Source organism: Symsagittifera roscoffensis, chromosome 7 (genome assembly GCF_963678635.1).
Source record: "Symsagittifera roscoffensis chromosome 7, txSymRosc1.1, whole genome shotgun sequence".
NCBI lineage: Eukaryota > Metazoa > Xenacoelomorpha > Acoela > Convolutidae > Symsagittifera > Symsagittifera roscoffensis.
The window spans coordinates 46968165-46989421 of NC_087068.1; the positions used below are offsets into that span (position 1 = coordinate 46968165).

Consider the following 21257-nt stretch of genomic DNA (forward strand, 5'->3'; position numbering starts at 1 on the left):
TTTTTTTTGTCTAATATCATTCAAAAGATTCATTGTCAGTTTTCCATTTTCAACATTTTCTTATATTGAAATGTTGATTTTATTTTTTTAATTTTTCTTTTTAGTTCAAGAACATTAATAGCAAGGTGTCATCTTTCATCAGATTAGATTTACGGCACATTTCTTCTTCTATGCATTGTATCGCTTTGTTTGTTTTCATTTTCTTAACATCCGTTTCTTTTATTGTTTTTTTGCTCAAGCATTGTTGGCTTAGTGGAAGCTCGTTTATTGATACTAAAAGCCTATGTAATGCAAGTCGTTGTTTTTCTCGACAGTGTTTCTGAAATTGAATACTTTTCTGTCAATAAACTGTTTTCAAATTTTTACAGTGTTTTTGATAGAGTTAGCTCCCCCCTGTTTTATTTTCGCTAGCTTGCAATGTTTCCATCCGCGTGTAACGCAAGTGAGACAAGGTTTGCTTAGTCTTTGTGTAAAAACGTCTCAATTTTTTTTGAATATATTTTGTGAAAATTCTGTTCTTGTAATTGAGCAAAAAACAGCCTCCGAGTTGTTGTCATGTCAAAAAATTGTTACTTATTACACCTATTGAAAGTATTCTCAAACTTATTTTAAACATTTTATCTTTTTTTTTGGTGACCATCAGTTTAAAATAAGTTTTGAGCAATCAATCAATTTAGGCTAATAAAGTTTTTTGAAAACCATATGGAAAACTATCTATCAAAAGCAATTCTCAATCTGTTAGTCTTGATTGCGTGAAATTGTTTTGAAAATGATAATCAAAACAAATTCAAATTTGTTGATCAAAAACCTTAAATAGAGACTGCTCGGTTTTTGTTAAGATCTTCATCTCATTTCTGTAATTGATTCCTATTTTTTTTTCAAACCGCAATCGTGATAATTGTTTTTTTTGCACGTTTTAGATCAAAAATTGATGAGTAATAGGGAATTTATTTTTTCTGATATGTGATCAATTTGGTGAAAAAAATTGTCGGATTTGTTTGTTTAAAATTGTATTTCAATTGATGATCATCATGAAAAATTGAAATGTTTCACCTTCAACAAATGAGTTTTTGGTTTCGCGCACAATTTTGTAGATTATTGATTTCATTTTTTGTTTTTTGATTCCTCTTTGCTTTGAGGTTCATTATCATCAGAAATATTTTAACCTGATGATTGAATAGCCTTGCTTATACTTTTCTTGATTGTTGACTGTGTTATCTATTATAATCAGAATGAGCTTAAACTGAAATTTTTATACCCTTTAATTAAAACCAAAATTTTTTTTTTTAAATCTTAGAAAAACTTCAAGAAATTTGCCAAAGGGGGAGGCAAAAATCTTTTAAGCATTGTAATGTTAAGCCACCTGTGGTGCCTAATAACAAAAATCCACCCCTACACAGGAGTATTTCGATGGGTAAGCAGTCACAATTTTGTGCGTAGAAACGTGCCCCATCATCCCAGCCCCCCCTCCTGGTAAAAGAGAAAATTCACTACTCATGGAGCATTTGCACTTTTTTGTGAAGTGAGGTGCTATTTGATGATCCTTGATTTAATAATCGACAAAGACGAAACAGAGATTGAGGAAAATTGAATTGTTAATCAGAAAAACAATAAAAGATAATAATTGTATTATTAGACAAATTTACAATTCTAAGGACATCTTTGATTTTGGTTTGTTTTATTTACAGAATGGACAGATTATTACAAGGAGTTTGGATTTTGATCCAAATACTTTCTTTTCATTTCAAAATTAAAAACTGTTCTGTTCTTTCTTATTTGTTCACACGCAGTTCATCAGGAATTGGTTGAAATTAAGGTCATCTTATTCAGCATTCATTTTGGAGGCCGTTTTTTTAGTGAGACGTTTTGGAATCCTGTTTTTTACGTCATTGTTCACGAGATTTCCTGAAACCAAAAATTGAAATTTAGTCAAGGCTTGTCAGATTAAAGATTATTTTGACATGTTGATGTTGGTTAGCACTAAAATGACACTAAATTGACACGAACCAGACATGAAAAAGGGCATGTGAATAAGTTTATAAGTGTTACACAAACCTACCTAACCTTTTATAAAGAAATCCCAGGTCAAAATATCGTCCTCTAAGCTTCCGGAAAATTATGTTTAATAACAATTTGGCCCTCACGTAAATTAAGACGTGACTGCCGAGTTACTTGAGAATTAAATTAGCTAAAATTACCTCAATCTAACGGCGACGGCGCTAATTCGAAGTTCATTTAAAAATGTAATTGCTTTCGCGTCCTGAAAAAGCGGTCACAAATCGTCGTATTCGTTGATAACCCGTCCCCGACCCCGTCTCTGTCTCCGGGTGAGTATGTTCTGGGCTGGGATGGGCCGGGGGAGGGGCTGTGATTTTACTTATTTGCCAAGGTGCATCTTACACCATGAAAACCGAGAATTAAATATGTAATTAATTGACCCTTTTTATTGCTCTATCATAGATAGCTCTATTGCTATTTTGTGTTTTTTTTACTTAGAATATTTTCAGAAATTGAAAGAAAAAAATTCTTAGTAGGGCTTGTATCTCCGATTAAGTTACAAAAAAAACAAGAATTTCTTTTTTAATTATCGGAAAATTCCGATTATTTTGCCCTTGTAATGTTGAAAAATTTCACAAAAAAAAAGTTGACAAGTGAATCAGATTGCAGCTTAAATCTTCGCTTAAAGATGCCTGATTCGCCGTATAAATTAATTTTCTTACCCTGTTAGACGTTAGATTCTTAAAAGGTAAAAATTTTGGTTTTACGGCGAATCAGGCGTCTTAAAGCGAAGATTTAAGCTGGAAACTGATTCAGTAGTCAACTTTTTTTGTGAAATTTTTAAAAAGGAAAAGGACAAACTCGGAGTTAGAAAGGTGTTTGGTGGTTGACCGACCTCTCGAATTCCTTGCCAAGATCTTGAAGATTCTCCTGAGGGTTTAATCGAAGAGAGCGGAGGTCCTTGAACCGTTGTTCTTACTTTTAAAATATATTCATTTGACCCAAAAATATAAAAGTTTGGCTCAGAATTTTGTAAGGCTGACAAAATTTCTTAAAATTTTGAATTGATCTTCAAAACTCTTGAATACTTCTTTAAGATTTTTCAAGATCTTCAATGATTTCCAAGAAAACTGAATTATCAGTTTAAAAGTTTGCAAATTATTTTTTTTTAGATTTAGCATGGATTCTAAAATACCAGTCAAAGAGAAAAACTATTCATTGACCGGAGTTTAATGAATATCTTGACTCCGGCGACCAAATCCTTTTAAACTCGCTTTATATTTAATTTTGAATTGATTTAACTAAGATGATATGAATCCAGATAAAAAGATAGTACAGGTAAAAACTTCTTTTTCAGTTTCCATAACAAAAAATACTACTCTACTACTACAGATATGATTTTTTTGCTTCACCTGTTGGTTTCTTTGCCCCCCGTTGCCGCCCCAGTCGAGTCTGGGCAGGGTGGACTGTGTTTCGGGTGCTTCTTTTTAAACTCGGCTCTATCGCCCAACACTAACACAACAGACCAATTTGTTTAAAAAACTTTGGGATATCTTGAACTATTTCCCCTTTTGCAATTGGGGCAAGGTGGTTCGCTACTAGGCACGGGGCAGTACAACTGTGCCGAAGTACAACAGTGCCGAAAAAGAAAAAGTGTTCAACAGTGCCGAAAATTGATGATTTTTGGCACTGTTGAACAATAAAATTGTTTTCGGCACTGTAGTACTTCGGCACTGTTGTGCTGCCCTTAGAGGGGCGTTGAACAGTGCCGAAGAACAAGAGTGCCGAAAATAAATTATAGTTCAACAGTGCCGAAAATCATCAATCTGGTCACTGTTGAACACTTTTTCATTTTCGGCTCTGTTGAACGCCCCCCTAGGCACAAACCAAATTCCAAATTCGCATTTGCCGAACTGTTAAATTATTTCATTATAGGGTTCTATCATTTCCAATTTCATTTCGTTTCTAGGCGCCAAAGAAGGGAGAATATTTAAAGAGATCTAGTTTTTTCTATTTTTTTAAAATTACAAATCAAGTTGAGCTGATTATCGAAAAGCATGAAAAATTGGCTTAAGATGAGAAAAACTTGAGATGAGGCTTATTTTTTAAAATATTTTTAATATTACTATATTTATCGAAAAATCATTAAAAGTTGTAATTTAGTTTTTGTAATATGTTCAAAATGTTCAAGAATTGTGCGGCAAGTAAATATTTAAGTAATTGCAGTTCTTTGAGACACCGAAAATGTCGCCAAATTCTCTAGCAGGATGGTAATATCAACGAAAAAATAACTTAACAGTTCACATGTTTGTCTTCTTTTATTTTGCGACGTGATCAAATGAATGATTAGTGATTTTTGCGACATGAAGACTTACATGAAGTATAAAACAGCTCGCAATCGTAACAGAGTTTCCATTCGGTAGATCTACAAGGGTAAAAACAACATCGATACAAAAACACCGTAAATTTCTGTTATTCTTAATCGAAAGCATTGGATCAAGTAAAAATGAAAGAAGGAAAGGACCAAGGAGGATGTAAACTTGGTGCAAATTATTCAATGAGTAATTTTTAATAGTTTTTATTGACCCAACTCTGAGAAAAGCGGTTAAATTGTTCGCTGCAATTTCTTCATGCTAATTCGAGCAAAAGTCAAAATTTTCTAAAATTGCTAAGCTTTTTTTTAATCGAATTATCAATTTCTGACAAAATATGGCAGGCTATATATGATGTCTTGAAAGATAAAGTACACCACACCTTTTAATTGAAACTTGGATTTCTTTTGATTTTTCTGAATTTATGACGCTTTGGAATAATTAGATTCGGTTTTTTGGATCTTGTTCACTATCCCCCCTATGGTATCTTGTAACGAATCATCTTCCGCCCCCCCCCCACTATAAAAAAGAATTGAACAGTTAAGCATATACGAATTTTGTACCTTGTTAACTATTTCCCCCTTCCCCCTATTGCAATATTGCAATATTGGGGGGGGGGGGCGGAATAGTTAACTCGATCCGGTGTTTTTATGCGCATTTTTTCCAATTTTCAAAACATCTTCAAGCAGAGAAAAATCCTGCTCAAAAATATTAAATTTATCAACCTATATACAGTTTTTACGTTGCGCTAACGCTGCTTGTTTTAGCCACTAGTTTTTTAAAACAGGAAAACATAGATTCATAGATTTTCGCAAGTTGCTGTTTAAAAATGCTCAGTAAAATATACCCCACATACAGTTCAAAAAAGGCCAAAAAACTGAAACAGACCAAACAATGACGGATTTTTTCTTTAAAAAAATTATCAGTTCAAAAATCCTAACTAACTCCAATTTTGATTTTTTCAAAATTACAAATAAAAACAGTTTGGTTTTTTTTAAAAAAAAAACTGGATTAAGAGGCACTATTTTTATTCTGCTGCGGAACCTGAATTTCAATTCTTAGTTTGAAACATGTCAATTGCGTTTATCGCGCCAATTTTGTCCAACATGTATGTTTACAGTATTAATTTAAAGTAACCAGACAAAACGAATAAAATTGAAACTTTTTTAATGCGTTTTTCTCAAATTGGGTTGAGATGAAACAAAAAATGAATGAAGTTAAAGTTGCTCAGAAATATTATGTTGCAATTTATTTTAAAAATTTGTAAACCATCACTTTACCACAAAAGGGGGTCATTTTGGTTTCTTTTAGCGATTCAAGAATCACGCTTAAACTAGCAAGTCGATTGATAAAAGGTTTATATCAAAAAGAGCCTCGTACCAAAAACAGATTCGTAGAGCCTCCAAATATCTATTATATGAGAGTATATGATTTGCTTGATAGCCAAAAAATATCATTTTCACCAATGTTTTTTTACCTTTCTTTGATCTTTCTTTTCTGTGTAAGCAAGAAAATTTTTTATTCAAATTTTTGCTATTTTGAAATTGACATTTGGAACTACGGCCCTAAAAACATTTAGAAAATTCCTTAACTAATACCTTGACAAAGACAGTTATAAGTCAAAATTGATTAAAGAATTAGTTTTCCGGATTAGAATTTCGTGCATAAGTTGGACTTTGAGAAATGTTTAAAAAATTTCAGACAAAAAGGTATATCAAGTTCGGCAAAGTTGAACAGACGTTTTGGTGCCAATTCGGTAAACTCTAATTAAGCTTAGTTTATCATTTGAAGGCACTTCAAACCCCTTTTTACCCCCAAACAACCTGAATTTTGCCCCTTAAAGGTTTCGTTGTCTAAAAAAGGGTTTATTTAATCAAAATTACGCTAAAAATACCGAGTAAATTAATTAAAAAAATAAGATCAAAAGGAGCTTTTTACAAAGTCCATCCAAATTGTTGAAAAATGAAAGACCAGATAGATTGCTTCAATTCAATTTAGAGCAATTTTGTACAGTGCTGATTTAATTTAACCGGTTAATTTAAGCCATTTTTAATTAAATTGCCGAATCTGGAGTCAAAAAAAAGAAAAGAATACACGCAGAAGCATCGAATTTGTGCAACTGTGCTTCAAGTAGAAACATTTTGCGCAGATATTTTGGCCAAAAACAATTCAGCCAATTTGAAATTCAGACAATTCAGCCAAAAATATACAGACAATTCAGCCTGAGACTATTCAACCAGTTTTATAAAGTGCTAGATTTGAAAGAAAAATTGGAATTGGAGCTATTTCTTGGTTAAAGGTCGCCGGTTGGCGCGCGACGCGCGCGCCGCCGCTTTGCGGCGATAACCGGCTCTAAATTCCGTATAGAGCCCTACCCTCTGTTGGCAAGATCGCAACACGTTGGCGCGACTGCGGCGGTTACTATTATTGGCTGAATTGTCTCTGGCTGAATTGTCTGCATACTTTTGGCTGAATTTTGTAAATTTTAAATCGGCTGAATTGTCTTTGGCCGAATTGTCTGAACGCGATCATAACACCCCATATGAGTTTGGGTGACTTCAATTGCATTCAATACAAAAAACACCTGAAACTGCCTTTAACTTTGGCAAACGCTAATTCAAAAACACAAAACGACTCAACCCGATTCCAAGCAAACAAGACCAAAACTAGCCTTATCATCGCGAGAAACTGAATATTCCGATTGCTGTTGAAAGGTAAACAAAAAATTGATGAATAACGAATTGATAAAATATTAAAAGATATGACAAATTTCTGTTGTTGTGTTTTTCCTTTTGTCCGAACACACGCTAAATAGTACAAAACGAACTTTATGTAATAGTCTGGTAGAAGGTTATTGAGGACAAATTGCTTTCTTTCAATTCGTTTTGGAATGGTTTCAGTGCTTACGCTTCATCAGCAAGAAATATATATTGCGCGTTATTATCTCAAACTGGCCGATTTGACGAATAGCTTTTAAAAAATAATATCATATTACATGTTTTTATAATTTTGAGCCCATTGTATCAATAGTTTTGATGAAAAAAATGTCAAATTAAAAAATTGAAAATAGTTTAGTGAAAAAAAAAACAAGTTACACCACCCGAGCAAAAGTTACTCCATCAGTTTTTTCGAAAAAAGGGACATTCAGTATTTGATAGTGTTTTTTTTGTATTTGACTTTTAACTTAAAAATTTCCTTTTGATGAAATGAAATTCAGTTTTTTGGTATAAAAAAGGTCTTGGAATATTTAATGTCTATTTTTTGAAAATGGCTACTAGGATTAGTTATGCAGTGAGTATTCTCTCCATTAAATTATCTGCCCTTTTACCTTTGGCCTGAAAAACTTTTTTCTGTAGAATCAGTTTTTTTTGGCTGAAACATTCGTTTTTAAAGCGAAGAGAGAAGTATTCTCAGAGCTAATTAATTAATCTATAATGGACAAAGATAGCCAGTTGTTGTGGAAATATTTTAGAATGTTCTGACCTCAATGTTCAAGAAAGAAAAATTGGAAAAATCATCGGAAACAAAAACAAAATTTTATCAAAAAACCGTTTAACTTTCTTAGTTTTTTGTCAATTATTTAGTAAAAAGCTATTAAATTAGGAAATAAACTGCTGAAGCAGAGATGAATATAATTATACTAATGTGGAAATTTCAGTAGAATTAAGCCAAAAACTGTCATCAAAATAGAGTATGGTCAGTTTAACTCAGTTTAAAGCTGGAAAATTCAGACCACTATGTTCTCAATTTTGACCATTGATGAAACTATGCATAAATTTTAGAAATTGTATAATGTTGAAATTTAATAAGTTAATATTTTGGTCGGAAATTAAGTCGCCCCAATCAACGGCTTTAACCATTTATCACTATTTATAAAACCGTTAATTCACGAGACAATCAACAAAAATAGCAGCTGATGTCCACTTAATTAATGGCTATTTTCAATTTACTGTGCTTATCTTTTTTGGCATGGGAAATTTCCTCTGAACTTTTTTTCTTAATGACTGGATCCAGAGTAACAACTGGCTTAAGTTTGATAGGTGTTCGAACTTTCATCTGAATTGAGTGTAAGAATCCAAGGCAGAACTCATCCCCAAATGAATGATGTAGTTTATAATTGCAAACCCCCCACTTGATTTCTAAGCACATAAGCAGTCAAGTTGCATGAAAATCGGATAAGTTAAAGTTGCCCTCGAGGGTGGCGAATATTGCAAGATAAAGCGGTGAAAAATTACTAATCAGACAGAATATTTAGGGATTAACATTATAATATTCTTAAAATACATTTTGATTAATTTTATGTAAATTGCATTCAAATCGCCCAGAATTTGAATACAGTCAAAGCACCTAGTCTTTTTAATCACTTTAAAACTCGTTAAATTGAATTACTTCATAATAATCGATCTGCAAGATATTGAAATGAGTTAGTTCAACCTTGTAGATAATTTAAATTCAGAAATCGGATATGGGAGTAGCGGTCAAACTAATCTAGTTGGCCATTTAATTGAAATCTGCAGCAGGTATTTCAACAGTTTTATTAGATCAAAATCATCCGTAAACTCTTTAACCAATAGATTAAAAACCATGTTTTTCTCAAAAAGGTTGAGACCTCAAAAATGTAGATTTTATTATTATGAGCATGTGCCAACATGCTCATAAAACATGCACCGTCGGCGTCGGCATTTTCGAAATGCCCTTTAGAAAAGTTATAAATTCGGTCAGCCACAAATTGATGTCTTGAGATACTACCTTACTATATGCTTAATCACATGCATCCATGCAAAAGTTGATCATGATTAAGGAAGACGTGGAAACAGCAGATTCCCGATGCCCCCCCCCCCTCCAGAACAGACATATGCTGTTCGAGGAAGGCGCGGCGAGGGGGGGGGGGTGGTTTGATGTTTCAAATAGAATAATCTGTACCTGGTCGGACTGGCATATCTGGCGTTGGCATTCTGTCTGAGTCTCTTCACTTCAGCTTCCGCTCGCTCTCTGCAACCAAAACTCAAATTTTATCAAAATTCCTCAATTATTTTCGAGGAAAACGATCTAAATTTTGTTTTTATGATTATCCTAATTTAACTAAAATAATTTCAGCAGAAGGGATTCAAATTACGCTAAAATTGCAAGGTTTGCTTTTAAAAAAAAACAAATCCTGCTCCAAAAGGTTAAACGTTTGTGACCGAAATTTTATTCTCAAGAAAAAATCAAGATTTCACACATTGTTAAAAAATTAGGATACCACTCGTGTTGTAAAAGAGTGACTTAAACTAAGAATAGATTAAGACTGTGGATGATTAAGATTCCTACTAAAATTGTAGGCTTTTATTTAAGACTAAATAAAAGACGGGGACTCTATCTAAGTTAAGAGAGGTTTAAAAGATTGAATTGGTTGCGATTGATTTGTTACGTATCATAAAAGATAGTGTCCAATTCAGAGTCTACCAAAAGCCGTTGCGCTTTTGGCAGGTATATAAATTAACAACTTAAAGGTCGATGGTAAGTTAAGATCAGAGGTTAAATAAACAAACCATAATACTTTTACATTCCCCGCGAAATTTTATCTATAATCTATCCCTTTCGCCTCACCAGAAGGGAACAAAACAAAAATGATTAAGCACTAAGATGAATGAATCAGTAGGCGCATTGTCTAGGACCCCCGAGAGTGGATCTAGATTCGTAAGAACACAGATTTGATAAAGGGCCCAAGAGGCGTATTATATACTAAGTACAATTACACGGTTATCAGGTCGAAAGGGTGGGTGTACAGTACGGGGAAGACCGGTGATCGGGCCCGACGGGCCGGACGGCATGTTCAACAAACAAAAACAAAATTCCAAAACAAAGCACCTTAGATCGAATAATATGTATTCGTCGGAAGAAATAACTGTAGACTGGTGACTATAGGCAAGCAAGAAACTGAAATAGCACCAGGGTGAATAGAGTCATAAGGTATGCAGGGAGTTATCCTTAGAATAAGCGAAATAACTGGGTAGAGCCAAAATGGATAAATCTAATGGTTATCCGGTGGTAGCGCCCCATGGGTTAACAGAACTATAACGAGATTCGGGCTGAATTCTATGGCAAAAGCAAGGGTATAAATGTTACCAATCATCACTATGGCTTAAAATAACAGCACTGGAGGTTTGTATGACTCTAGGGTCATGGAATGTTAGTAGCATTCAACAATAAACAGGACATACAAGTGCTAAAAGTTTTACAATGGAGTTTTGGTAGATCAAGAATGTTTTTGATAACATCTGTTTTGGAGTTCCTACGTCTAATTAGATTCCCGATTTGCTGCTTTATTTATTGTCCATCTCCTTAACTCCTCCAGCGTCATTGGCCGTCCAAGGAGTTCTATCGCCGAACTGATAGAGGAGGTGTTCAGCCAGTCTGGGTCAGGTACGATGGGGACAAGTGTGGAAGTTGAAATTTCGTAAGATAGGCCCGATGGGTTAAATCGCGTGGAGCAGACATCAGGGCTAAATTTGACCTTCTTGTCAGGACTCTTTTGATCGTCTGTTTTTAAGGGCTTTGGGTCACTTGGGTACGCATCGTTTTCTTCTCGCAAGTGAACTATAGTAGGCCGTGAAGATGAAGGTGGTGTTAATGTTGTCAGGTCTACTAGGTCGACATGATGGCTTTCCATTTCTACCGTAGTTGCTTCCAACGTTGAACATACTGAGACTAAACTAGGTGAACCGAATTCTAGGGCATCACGATCTTCCTCAGTTAGGTCGACTACACTGGTAAATACTCTCTCGCCTAGCATCTTGGGAGGCTGCCTAGTTCGCATAGGTCTGGTGTTCTGACGTGTAAAAATTTCTGACAGTTTTTTCTAGGGTGGTGATTTCATTGGAGATGACGCTTTCCTTTTAGCAGTACCGGACAATTTCTGTGTCTTCGTAGTACGGTCAGAATGTGTTTGTTTGGGTCCCGTCTCCGCCATGGTGGTTTGTTCTCCAGTAGGTTTAGGGAACTCTCCTCCGGGATTCTCTGGAAGTACCGGCATTTCTTGGATCGCTTCATCGCCCTCCTCCCTAGTGTCCAAGAGAATCAACTGTGGGGTCGCTTGAAAGTCTCTTTCATTGTCACCGGAATCCAAGTCGATCAAAGGAATCTCATCTAACTCGACCTTCTGGTCGGCGTGGTCTGATGTTTCTAGCTTAGGATCTGTTCGGTCGGACATTAGGTGTTCGTCTCGTTTCGTAGTTTCGAGTAGTGTTTTCTCCTTGAGGTCTCTTAGTGTAATTAAGTCACTAGCATTATCGTCTGACATCTCTTCATGTGGTTCGATCGTCACTCCGGGTTCATTTAGGTAACTTTTAAGAAGTTCGGGTTTGCCCGACGGGCTTGGTTCTTGGTCGCTCTCGAGGCCAATCGGTGTTCTCAGTCTCTTTCTCTGTTCTTCTTCTTCTCTAAGAAGAGTTTCCCTAGAACTGTTCATGGCCGCGTTTCGTCTCGCAATGTCAAGCTCTTCAAATTTCCACTGAAGATTTCGTTTCTTTTGGGTAGTTTTTGAGCTTTTAAATCCGATATTTCTTGGAGGTTTTGCAGTTTTCCTCAATCCTTTAGTCGCATAAAATCTAACTAATTGGTCTCGTTTTCTCGGACTTGGTTTCTTCTGGGTGCACTGTCTTTTAATGGCTAAATCAGATTTACGTATTATTTTACCATTTTTTAGAGTCACAGTGTGATCTGATTCCTTTACGATTTCGTCCTTAAGTACTCTATAGTATGGTTCATTTTTCCTTCTATCTTGGATTTTTCGATAAACAATGGTCTTACCCGACGGGTTGTTCAGAATTGAGTCCTTTATGCCCAAGGCATCTCTTTTTTCTGACCGGGAGAGGACTTTTACTGGGGATCCAGCACTTGTTGGTACATATCTCACGGCATTTGAGATATCCTCCGAGGATGATGAATTTTCATCGACATCTCCATCTTCTATGTCGTCAGGGGCATCCCAGTCATGTCTTCGCTCTCGGCTCATTAGTTTTTTGCCTTTATCTATACATAACAAAGTTTTATTCCAATCAAGGTTATTCGAAGAGGGTGATTTGACCAAATTATGCCAGATAGTGTTTGGGGATCTACCGAAATGTGCTTCGAAAGGAGAGCAGTTAAGCGACTGTTGAGTTACTGTTCTTAAGCATTTTATTAATTTCAGGAGTGCAGATTCTAGTGAAGGTTTTGGACGTTCTTGTGCCATAACCAGGAGTCGTTCCTTAATGGTCCTGATTAGGCGTTCCACTAATCCCGTAGCTCTATGATCACCCACTGGGCTAAATATCACCTTTATGTTGTGATCGTGGCAGAATTCTCTAACTTCCTTGGAGATGAAACCAGATCCTTGATCTGTTCTAATTGTTCTAGGTATCCCGTGTAAAGCAATGTATTTACTAAGGAAGTTTATAATAGATTTTGCCGATGTACTGGATGTTATTTGAGCTGATGGGAATTTTGAAAATCTGTCTACACACACCAATATGTATTTTTTTGTTCCCCATACTAAAGGTAACGGACCAGCGAAATCTAATTCCATTTCTTGGTTTGGTTCTTCGACCATTGGGAGTTCCCCTAGGGTATTGTGTTTTATAAGAGGTTTCAAATTTTTACCTGCTTTCACGCACTCTATACAATTTTCGCCGTGGACTTGGATTTCACGGTAAATTTTCGGCCACCAGATGTATTGCGTTGCCAGGCTTTTCATTGCGAACTGGCCGGGGTGGGCTTCGTGTAGTCTGTTCAGCATAGTCGATCTTAGGCATGCTGGGATTACTAAACGGTTGTCCAAATAGAGGCATCCTCCACTGACATGTAAGTTATTCAAATATGACTTATAATAGTTTCCCAGTTGTAGGATATCCTGTTTTCGGTCTTCCTCGATTGCCTTGATTATCTTTTTCAGAATTAGATCTTGTTTCGATAAGAGGGACATAAATTTAGAGTCAAATATTTCCGGCCAAGAGAAGGGGAATAAGTTAACTGTTTTCTTTTTGCTAGGTGATCTATTCTCGGGTTTGTCCGACGGGTTACTAGTATTTGGTGTTAAAACGTCCGTGTTTTTTTTAGTAGTAAATTCTTTTTGTTGGTTAAATTCAATTTGTTCTGCCATTTCTTTCAGGATTTTAAAATTCGTAAAAAAGTCGTTAGTTTTGCAAGATGAGTCACACAGTTCTGTACGCGAGTGAGAATTTTGACACACTGAAATGTTGGAATGGTTAGATATCGCTTGGAAAGTTTCAGCGGCATTAGCAATTCGTTTCTCACGTTCTATTTCTTGACTGGTCATATGATCTGTTGACTGGCCAATCGCATTGCAAGAAGTGACGTCATGTGCTAAGAAATGTTGAGAGAATTTATTTCTTATTTGCGCCCACGAATTTTTTGGCATAAGGTGATCAAAGCCTAAGAGTGTACTAATCTGGTTTACTGAAGCGATAACAAACTTCTCGTCATCCAGAGAAACTGGTACGGGTTCACCCGATGGGTGTCGGGATATATAATCGACAAATCCCATATCTTTACCGGGTAAATGTTCTACGGTAAAGTCGAACGGTAATAGTTTATCCGCCCAACGGGTGAGGCGTGATTGGGCCGTTTTAGTGTATTTATCGTCTTTCAGTGCTCCTATTAAGGCTTTGTGATCTGTTAAAATTGAGAATTGTTTACCCAGTAGATAATTTTTGAAATGATCTAGTGCCCAGACTAATCCCAGTAATTCGAGTTCGTTAGTGCTGTATTTTAATTCGGCGATATTCAAAAATCTGCTAGCGAACGCTACGGTCTTCCAATTTCCCCAATGGTCTTGTTCGATTGACGCGCTTAATCCTAAATGTGAGGCATCGCATTTCACCCGAGTGTTCAGTTTTACATCGAAATGGTGGTTCGTCACCGTATTACAAATTTCGTTCTTGATTTTTTCAAACGCTTCCGTATGTACTGTGGACCACTTAAATGGTTTATTCGTTTGCATAAGTTCTCTGAAGGGTGTTGATAAGGACGCTAGGTTTGGTATGAACTTATTAAATTGGTTAATCGATCCCATTAAGGATCTGATGTCTTTAATACAGTTTGGTTCTTTTAGGTTTCTGATTGCGTCAGATTTATGTATTAATGGTGTCGTCCCTTTTGCGTCGATTCTAAATCCCAACCATTCTATGTTATGAGTTAAAATTGTGCATTTTTCCCATTTTATGGCTAGTCCCTCGTCATCTAGCGTTTTTAACACATTAATGACTAGCTTTTTATGTTCTTCCTCGCTACCTACGGTGGCGATTAGGATGTCGTCAAGATAACAATGAGTATTTGGTAGTTTTTCCGTCAAACGGTCCATTATACGTTGAAATTCATTGGGCATATCGCCTAGTCCATAGAATCCGGTTTTAAAACGGTATGAACCCTTTACTTCTCCCCCCACAATGTTAAAATTACACTGATTACTTGCCTTTTTCGAAAGCGGAATTTGGCTGTAGGCGTATTTTAGATCTATCGACGAAAACCAGATGTTTCTTTGATCGTGGCCGCTAATAGTGACTGCAACGTTGTCAATTAGTTCGAATAGATTCGGCATTTGATATCTATTGCGAAATATTTGTTTGTTTAGTAGTTTTGAGTTCAACGCTAGTTTTATTGATCCATCCCTTTTTGCTGTAATCACGATAGGGGAAATAAAACAATCTTCAGAGCATCTAGATAGTTTTTCAATGTGTCCGTCACTTAATAATTGGTCGATGCATAGTTTGACTTTGGGGAGAAGATGGATTGGGATACGTTTCCCTTTCACCTGTATCGGTTTTATCGGCTCGTTAAAATAAGTATTAACTACGTAGTTTTTTGATCTACCAGTTCTTTTTATAAGGTCTGGAAAGTGCTTTGATATGTATAATTTAAACTCACGTTGGGATGGTGTCTCTTGGTTTTGATCCTGTTGGATGTCGGATGCGAATTTTATTTGATTGACATTTGTCCCGATGGGTGGTACTTTCTGGTTTTCCCGTGACTTTGACCCGTTGGGTGGAGGTTGTTTTTGAAATACTACAATACCCAAATTCGGTAGGATGTCATTTCCTAGTAGATTTCTTTCAGCCCCTTCTGTGATAAAAAGTTTTTGATCATCAGCCTCCCATCCTTTCGATTGGATTTTCACTCGAACTTTTCCAATAATATTGATCGTACTCCCGAAACCCTGGTATGCTTTCTTTGTTATCTCGTCCACAGGTTCTAGCTTTACAAATCTGTCTCGTATCTTCAGTTCGTGTAGTAGGTCTTTTTTCATGAAGGAAACTGGGCTTGCAGAGTCAATTTGGATCTCGGTATAGTAGGGGTTGAATTTTCCCAGAGCTACTTTTAGTGTCTTTTTCAATTCTAATCCTTCGTGATTGAATACTGTTCTCACTCCGCGCTCTATTTTGTCTTCTACGGCATTTATTTGGTTATCTGTGTCGATGGATAGAACTAAGAAGTCCTGCGGGTTGGCCCGGATATTTTCGTTTTCTTGGGGTACCCGATTCTGATCGCGGATGTTAGTTTGAGTTTTTGCTGAACTCCTACAGTGTTTAGCAAAATGTCCTTTCTGTCCGCACGTATTGCAGTTTCTATCTCTAGCCGGGCATGTGGATAGGTGTCCTTTTTTGAATTGCTGACCGCAATTACGGCACTTGTTATTTTCGACTATGTTTAATGTTGGTTCGTTCTTCACGTATTGTGATCTTGGTCCTGGGTTGTAAGTTGGAAATTTTAGATACTGTTGATGAATTTTAGTACCTTTTTCGTGAACTAATACGTAAGATAGTACGTTTTCTGGGGTCAAGTATTCAATGCATAGTTTCTTTTGGATCTCGACATTTCTCATGTTGGTTATGAAAATGTCTCTTACTAGTTCTGACTCGAGTTCCCCCAGTTTACAATTTTTTGCTAGTTCTGAAAGAATTTCATGGAATTTTTCTAAGGACTCATGTTCTTTCTGTCTTCGGCCAAAAAATTTAAATCTTTCGTATGTTAGGTTTGTAGTGATCGTGAAAGTCGTTTTTAATAGTTCCCAAAATTCTGCGAAATTAATATCCAGAATTTTTTTTCCAGGATTTTTATGAGAAAAGCATTTCTGTCCTTCTTTCCCGAGTGCTAGGTATAGCTGTGATTTGAGCTTCTTGTCAATATCTCCTATTTGAAGTCCGTTAAATTTTGCGTTATCTTCCGCCCTTCTCCTTTTTAATTCTTCGTTGTAATTTTGTACTGCTACTCTATGACGTTCCTCTTTTTCGGCCCGACGGGTCTGATCCTCGGATGGGTCCAGTGGTTCTGCCATAGGGTAGATTAGTTCATCTCTTATCGGTGGGTTAATTACATCTTCGATGTCTACGGAGTCTTTCGCAATAATTGTCAGTTGGAATTTTTCCGCCCACCTTTCCCAGTCATGTTGATTTTCGTATGATGAGTTGTTCCAAAAAAACTCTAGTCCGCGTAGGTTTGATTCATTCGACTGCGCCATGTTAAAAAATTAGGATACCACTCGTGTTGTAAAAGAGTGACTTAAACTAAGAATAGATTAAGACTGTGGATGATTAAGATTCCTACTAAAATTGTAGGCTTTTATTTAAGACTAAATAAAAGACGGGGATTCTATCTAAGTTAAGAGAGGTTTAAAAGATTGAATTGGTTGCGATTGATTTGTTACGTATCATAAAAGATAGTGTCCAATTCAGAGTCTACCAAAAGCCGTTGCGCTTTTGGCAGGTATATAAATTAACAACTTAAAGGTCGATGGTAAGTTAAGATCAGAGGTTAAATAAACAAACCATAATACTTTTACACACATTTTTTGCAAATGTTGCTTTTTGTCTTTTTATGCCTTATTTTTTCGTCCAGCATCATCTGGATTTTTCAGAAACTGAATTTTTGTGATTATCCAAAACCTTCTTCTTGAATTAAAGATGGCAGAATGGGATGACTACTCACTTTTCGAATCTCTCGCTAGTGAGTTGTTTGCGACTCCTCTCCAGTTCCGCCTCACTCGTGCCCGCTCTTGTGCGCAGACTCTGGATCTCCCGCTGCTGCGAACAACTGCAAACACAAACAACTTCTCGTTTAGTTTTAGAACTAAAACTTGACCAACTCGATGGAAGGGCTTTGGGGTTGCGGAGGCTTTAATTTACATAGACAGCTCTCATTAAAAGACGAAGGTCCAAACATGGTACCAAAAGAATCTGTCATAGCCAAGAACCCCCCTCCCCCTCTAAAGACTCACCATTTGCTCTCGGATAGTGCCAATCGCTCCTTGAACAGCTGGATCTCTCCTTCCTTCTCCTGGACTGCGAGACCCAGTGCGAACTCGGACTCCTTGTTGGCAGTCAGTAAGTCCTCAAGGTTCCGGATGGTCGTCTTCTCAGACTCCATCTGTCGCCTGAGCAGATCGATCTCTTGCTTCTGGTCCTCAAGAGTGTTGCTCAGCTAAAAAATATATATTAGATTCTTGGGGAAAAATTATAAGTAGCTTATATACTAAGCAGTTTGTATAGGATTCACAGTTGAAAAGGCTCAAAAATGTGAATGAAAATTGAGTGAGAGGCTCTGCGTTTCAAAAGGTTAAAACCTCCACCAGAAAAAACTTGCCATTAAATTTATATCGCAAGTTACACAAGTTATTAAGTACAAAACAACTTTAAAATCTTCTTAAAACCTAAGCAACAGCCAGTTGGAAAAAAGAAATATTTATTTTTTTTGTGATTTTTTTCCAAAAAATTGAATTTTATTCAATAATATCCGTTACCTATGTTTTTTTTGATTGCGAAAACGTTTTTAAAAAATTATTTGCTGCAAATGAAAAGCGGGAAATCTGTAATTCAAAATTCAAGTGGTAAAATAGGAGAAAGACAGATCAATGCTAAATTTGGCAGTTAAGATCATTCTCAACTCATTCCGCATTGCAACTCAGTCGGCTGAAGTCCAAATATTGCGTTAGAGCTCGCAAAACATAATCGATCATCAAAGCATTTTTAATACGGAACCAATCTTAAAACAAAAAAAGTCACACGCTTGAAATGGTAGACCAATAAAAGCAAACAACAATTTCCAAATACAAATAGACTGCTCGTATCAGGGCGAAGCCCTGAATGTTCCGACTGCCTTTTCAGGTCTATGAAGCAGTAATAACATGAAAAAATTAAATGTAAAAAAAAGAAAATAAATTGAAAAAATTTGGTAGAAATTTTTGAGATATTTTGTAAAAATCATCTCTCCAAACGCCGTGTAAAGTACAAAGTGATAAATTTCACTTCCAGGAAAAAATCAATTATGGCAAATAAGCTTCCTTCAATCAATTTGGAACGATTTCTAAGACGAATTAAATCTACGCTTACGCTTTAATAGCGCGAAATATATCGCGCGTTAATTGTCCCAAATTGGCCAAAATACCAATCTTTAAACCCCACAACTTTACAAGAAAAATGATCACAGGTGAAATCTCTTCTCAAATTTAAGCTCAGGACAACAATACATTTTGAATGATATAAAAAAAAATTCTGTCAAAAATGGCTAGTTAAAAAGTCGAAATTTGTCTGAAGAAAAAAAAAACCCAACCAGAGCACAAATATTTCGTCACTTTTGTATCGAAAGTCGGAACAAAAACAGATAGCTGATGGTTACTTGGCAAATTAATTTTTGTTGAAAAAAATATTTTTTCAATTTCTTCCAAGTTTGGAAAAAAATTACATTAAAGTTACAATATTATAAAGTTTACTTTAGTTTTGAGGTTGAATTTTGATATCGTATCATAACAAGACTGCTTGTATCAGGGCGAAACCTTGAATATTCCGACTGCCTTTTAACGCTTATGGGACACTAATAACATGAAAAAAAATAAATGTTATAGAACAATATGAAAAAAAATTTTTCCTAAAATTTGATTTTTTTTTGAAAATCATCCCCCCACACGCCATATAAAGTACAATAGCATAAATTTTGCTCCTTTTAACAAATCAATTAAAGCAAATAAAATTCTTTTAATCAACTTGGAAAGATTTCTAAGACTAATTAAATCCTCGCTTACGCGTTAATAGCGCGAAATATGTCGCGCATTAATTGTCTCAAATTGGCAAAGTGACAATCTTCAAACCCGCATAACTTTACCAAAAATAATCAAGATTTAAATAAACGATCTAAATTTTGTTTTTATGATTATCCTAATTTAACTAAAATAATTTCAGCAGAAGGGATTCAAATTACGCTAAAATTGCAAGGTTTGCTTTTAAAAAAAAACAAATCCTGCTCCAAAAGGTTAAACGTTTGTGACCGAAATTTTATTCTCAAGAAAAAATCAAGATTTCACACATTGTTAAAAAATTAGGATACCACTCGTGTTGTAAAAGAGTGACTTAAACTAAGAATAGATTAAGACTGTGGATGATTAAGATTCCTACTAAAATTGTAGGCTTTTATTTAAGACTAAATAAAAGACGGGGACTCTATCTAAGTTAAGAGAGGTTTAAAAGATTGAATTGGTTGCGATTGATTTGTTACGTATCATAAAAGATAGTGTCCAATTCAGAGTCTACCAAAAGCCGTTGCGCTTTTGGCAGGTATATAAATTAACAACTTAAAGGTCGATGGTAAGTTAAGATCAGAGGTTAAATAAACAAACCATAATACTTTTACATTCCCCGCGAAATTTTATCTATAATCTATCCCTTTCGCCTCACCAGAAGGGAACAAAACAAAAATGATTAAGCACTAAGATGAATGAATCAGTAGGCGCATTGTCTAGGACCCCCGAGAGTGGATCTAGATTCGTAAGAACACAGATTTGATAAAGGGCCCAAGAGGCGTATTATATACTAAGTACAATTACACGGTTATCAGGTCGAAAGGGTGGGTGTACAGTACGGGGAAGACCGGTGATCGGGCCCGACGGGCCGGACGGCATGTTCAACAAACAAAAACAAAATTCCAAAACAAAGCACCTTAGATCGAATAATATGTATTCGTCGGAAGAAATAACTGTAGACTGGTGACTATAGGCAAGCAAGAAACTGAAATAGCACCAGGGTGAATAGAGTCATAAGGTATGCAGGGAGTTATCCTTAGAATAAGCGAAATAACTGGGTAGAGCCAAAATGGATAAATCTAATGGTTATCCGGTGGTAGCGCCCCATGGGTTAACAGAACTATAACGAGATTCGGGCTGAATTCTATGGCAAAAGCAAGGGTATAAATGTTACCAATCATCACTATGGCTTAAAATAACAGCACTGGAGGTTTGTATGACTCTAGGGTCATGGAATGTTAGTAGCATTCAACAATAAACAGGACATACAAGTGCTAAAAGTTTTACAATGGAGTTTTGGTAGATCAAGAATGTTTTTGATAACATCTGTTTTGGAGTTCCTACGTCTAATTAGATTCCCGATTTGCTGCTTTATTTATTGTCCATCTCCTTAACTCCTCCAGCGTCATTGGCCGTCCAAGGAGTTCTATCGCCGAACTGATAGAGGAGGTGTTCAGCCAGTCTGGGTCAGGTACGATGGGGACAAGTGTGGAAGTTGAAATTTCGTAAGATAGGCCCGATGGGTTAAATCGCGTGGAGCAGACATCAGGGCTAAATTTGACCTTCTTGTCAGGACTCTTTTGATCGTCTGTTTTTAAGGGCTTTGGGTCACTTGGGTACGCATCGTTTTCTTCTCGCAAGTGAACTATAGTAGGCCGTGAAGATGAAGGTGGTGTTAATGTTGTCAGGTCTACTAGGTCGACATGATGGCTTTCCATTTCTACCGTAGTTGCTTCCAACGTTGAACATACTGAGACTAAACTAGGTGAACCGAATTCTAGGGCATCACGATCTTCCTCAGTTAGGTCGACTACACTGGTAAATACTCTCTCGCCTAGCAT

General features: G+C 36.1%; 2 protein-coding genes across 2 annotated transcripts in view; both read right to left on the bottom strand.

Annotated features, from left to right (window-relative positions):
• The window catches only part of LOC134851795 (ribonuclease Z, mitochondrial-like), a 99035-nt gene extending 90853 nt beyond the window's left edge, over positions 1–8182 (bottom strand). The window contains exon 1 of the mRNA XM_063868027.1: positions 8171–8182. The gene's annotated coding sequence lies outside the window, so the exon portion shown is untranslated. The remainder of the gene's footprint in view (positions 1–8170) is intronic.
• LOC134852052 (testis-specific gene 10 protein-like) lies at positions 1574–21257 on the bottom strand. The gene is made up of 5 exons (XM_063868332.1): positions 20979–21257; positions 17623–17825; positions 17334–17438; positions 9294–9362; positions 1574–1905 (listed from the first exon to the last, which is right to left on the bottom strand). The coding sequence occupies exons 1-5, from the start codon at positions 21255–21257 to the stop codon at positions 1887–1889; spliced, it is 675 nt and encodes a 224-aa protein (XP_063724402.1). The 3' UTR covers positions 1574–1886.

Excerpts from the sequence above, each read along its gene's own strand:
- LOC134852052 (XM_063868332.1), bottom strand. The coding sequence starts at position 21,257 with ATGCTAGGCGAGAGAGTATTTACCAGTGTAGTCGACCTAACTGAGGAA. Across the intron at positions 17,826-20,978 it reads AAAAGAGTCCTGACAAGAAG|CTGAGCAACACTCTTGAGGA; the intron begins GTCAAATTTAGC and ends TATATTTTTTAG. Across the intron at positions 17,439-17,622 it reads GCACTATCCGAGAGCAAATG|TTGTTCGCAGCAGCGGGAGA; the intron begins GTGAGTCTTTAG and ends TTGTGTTTGCAG.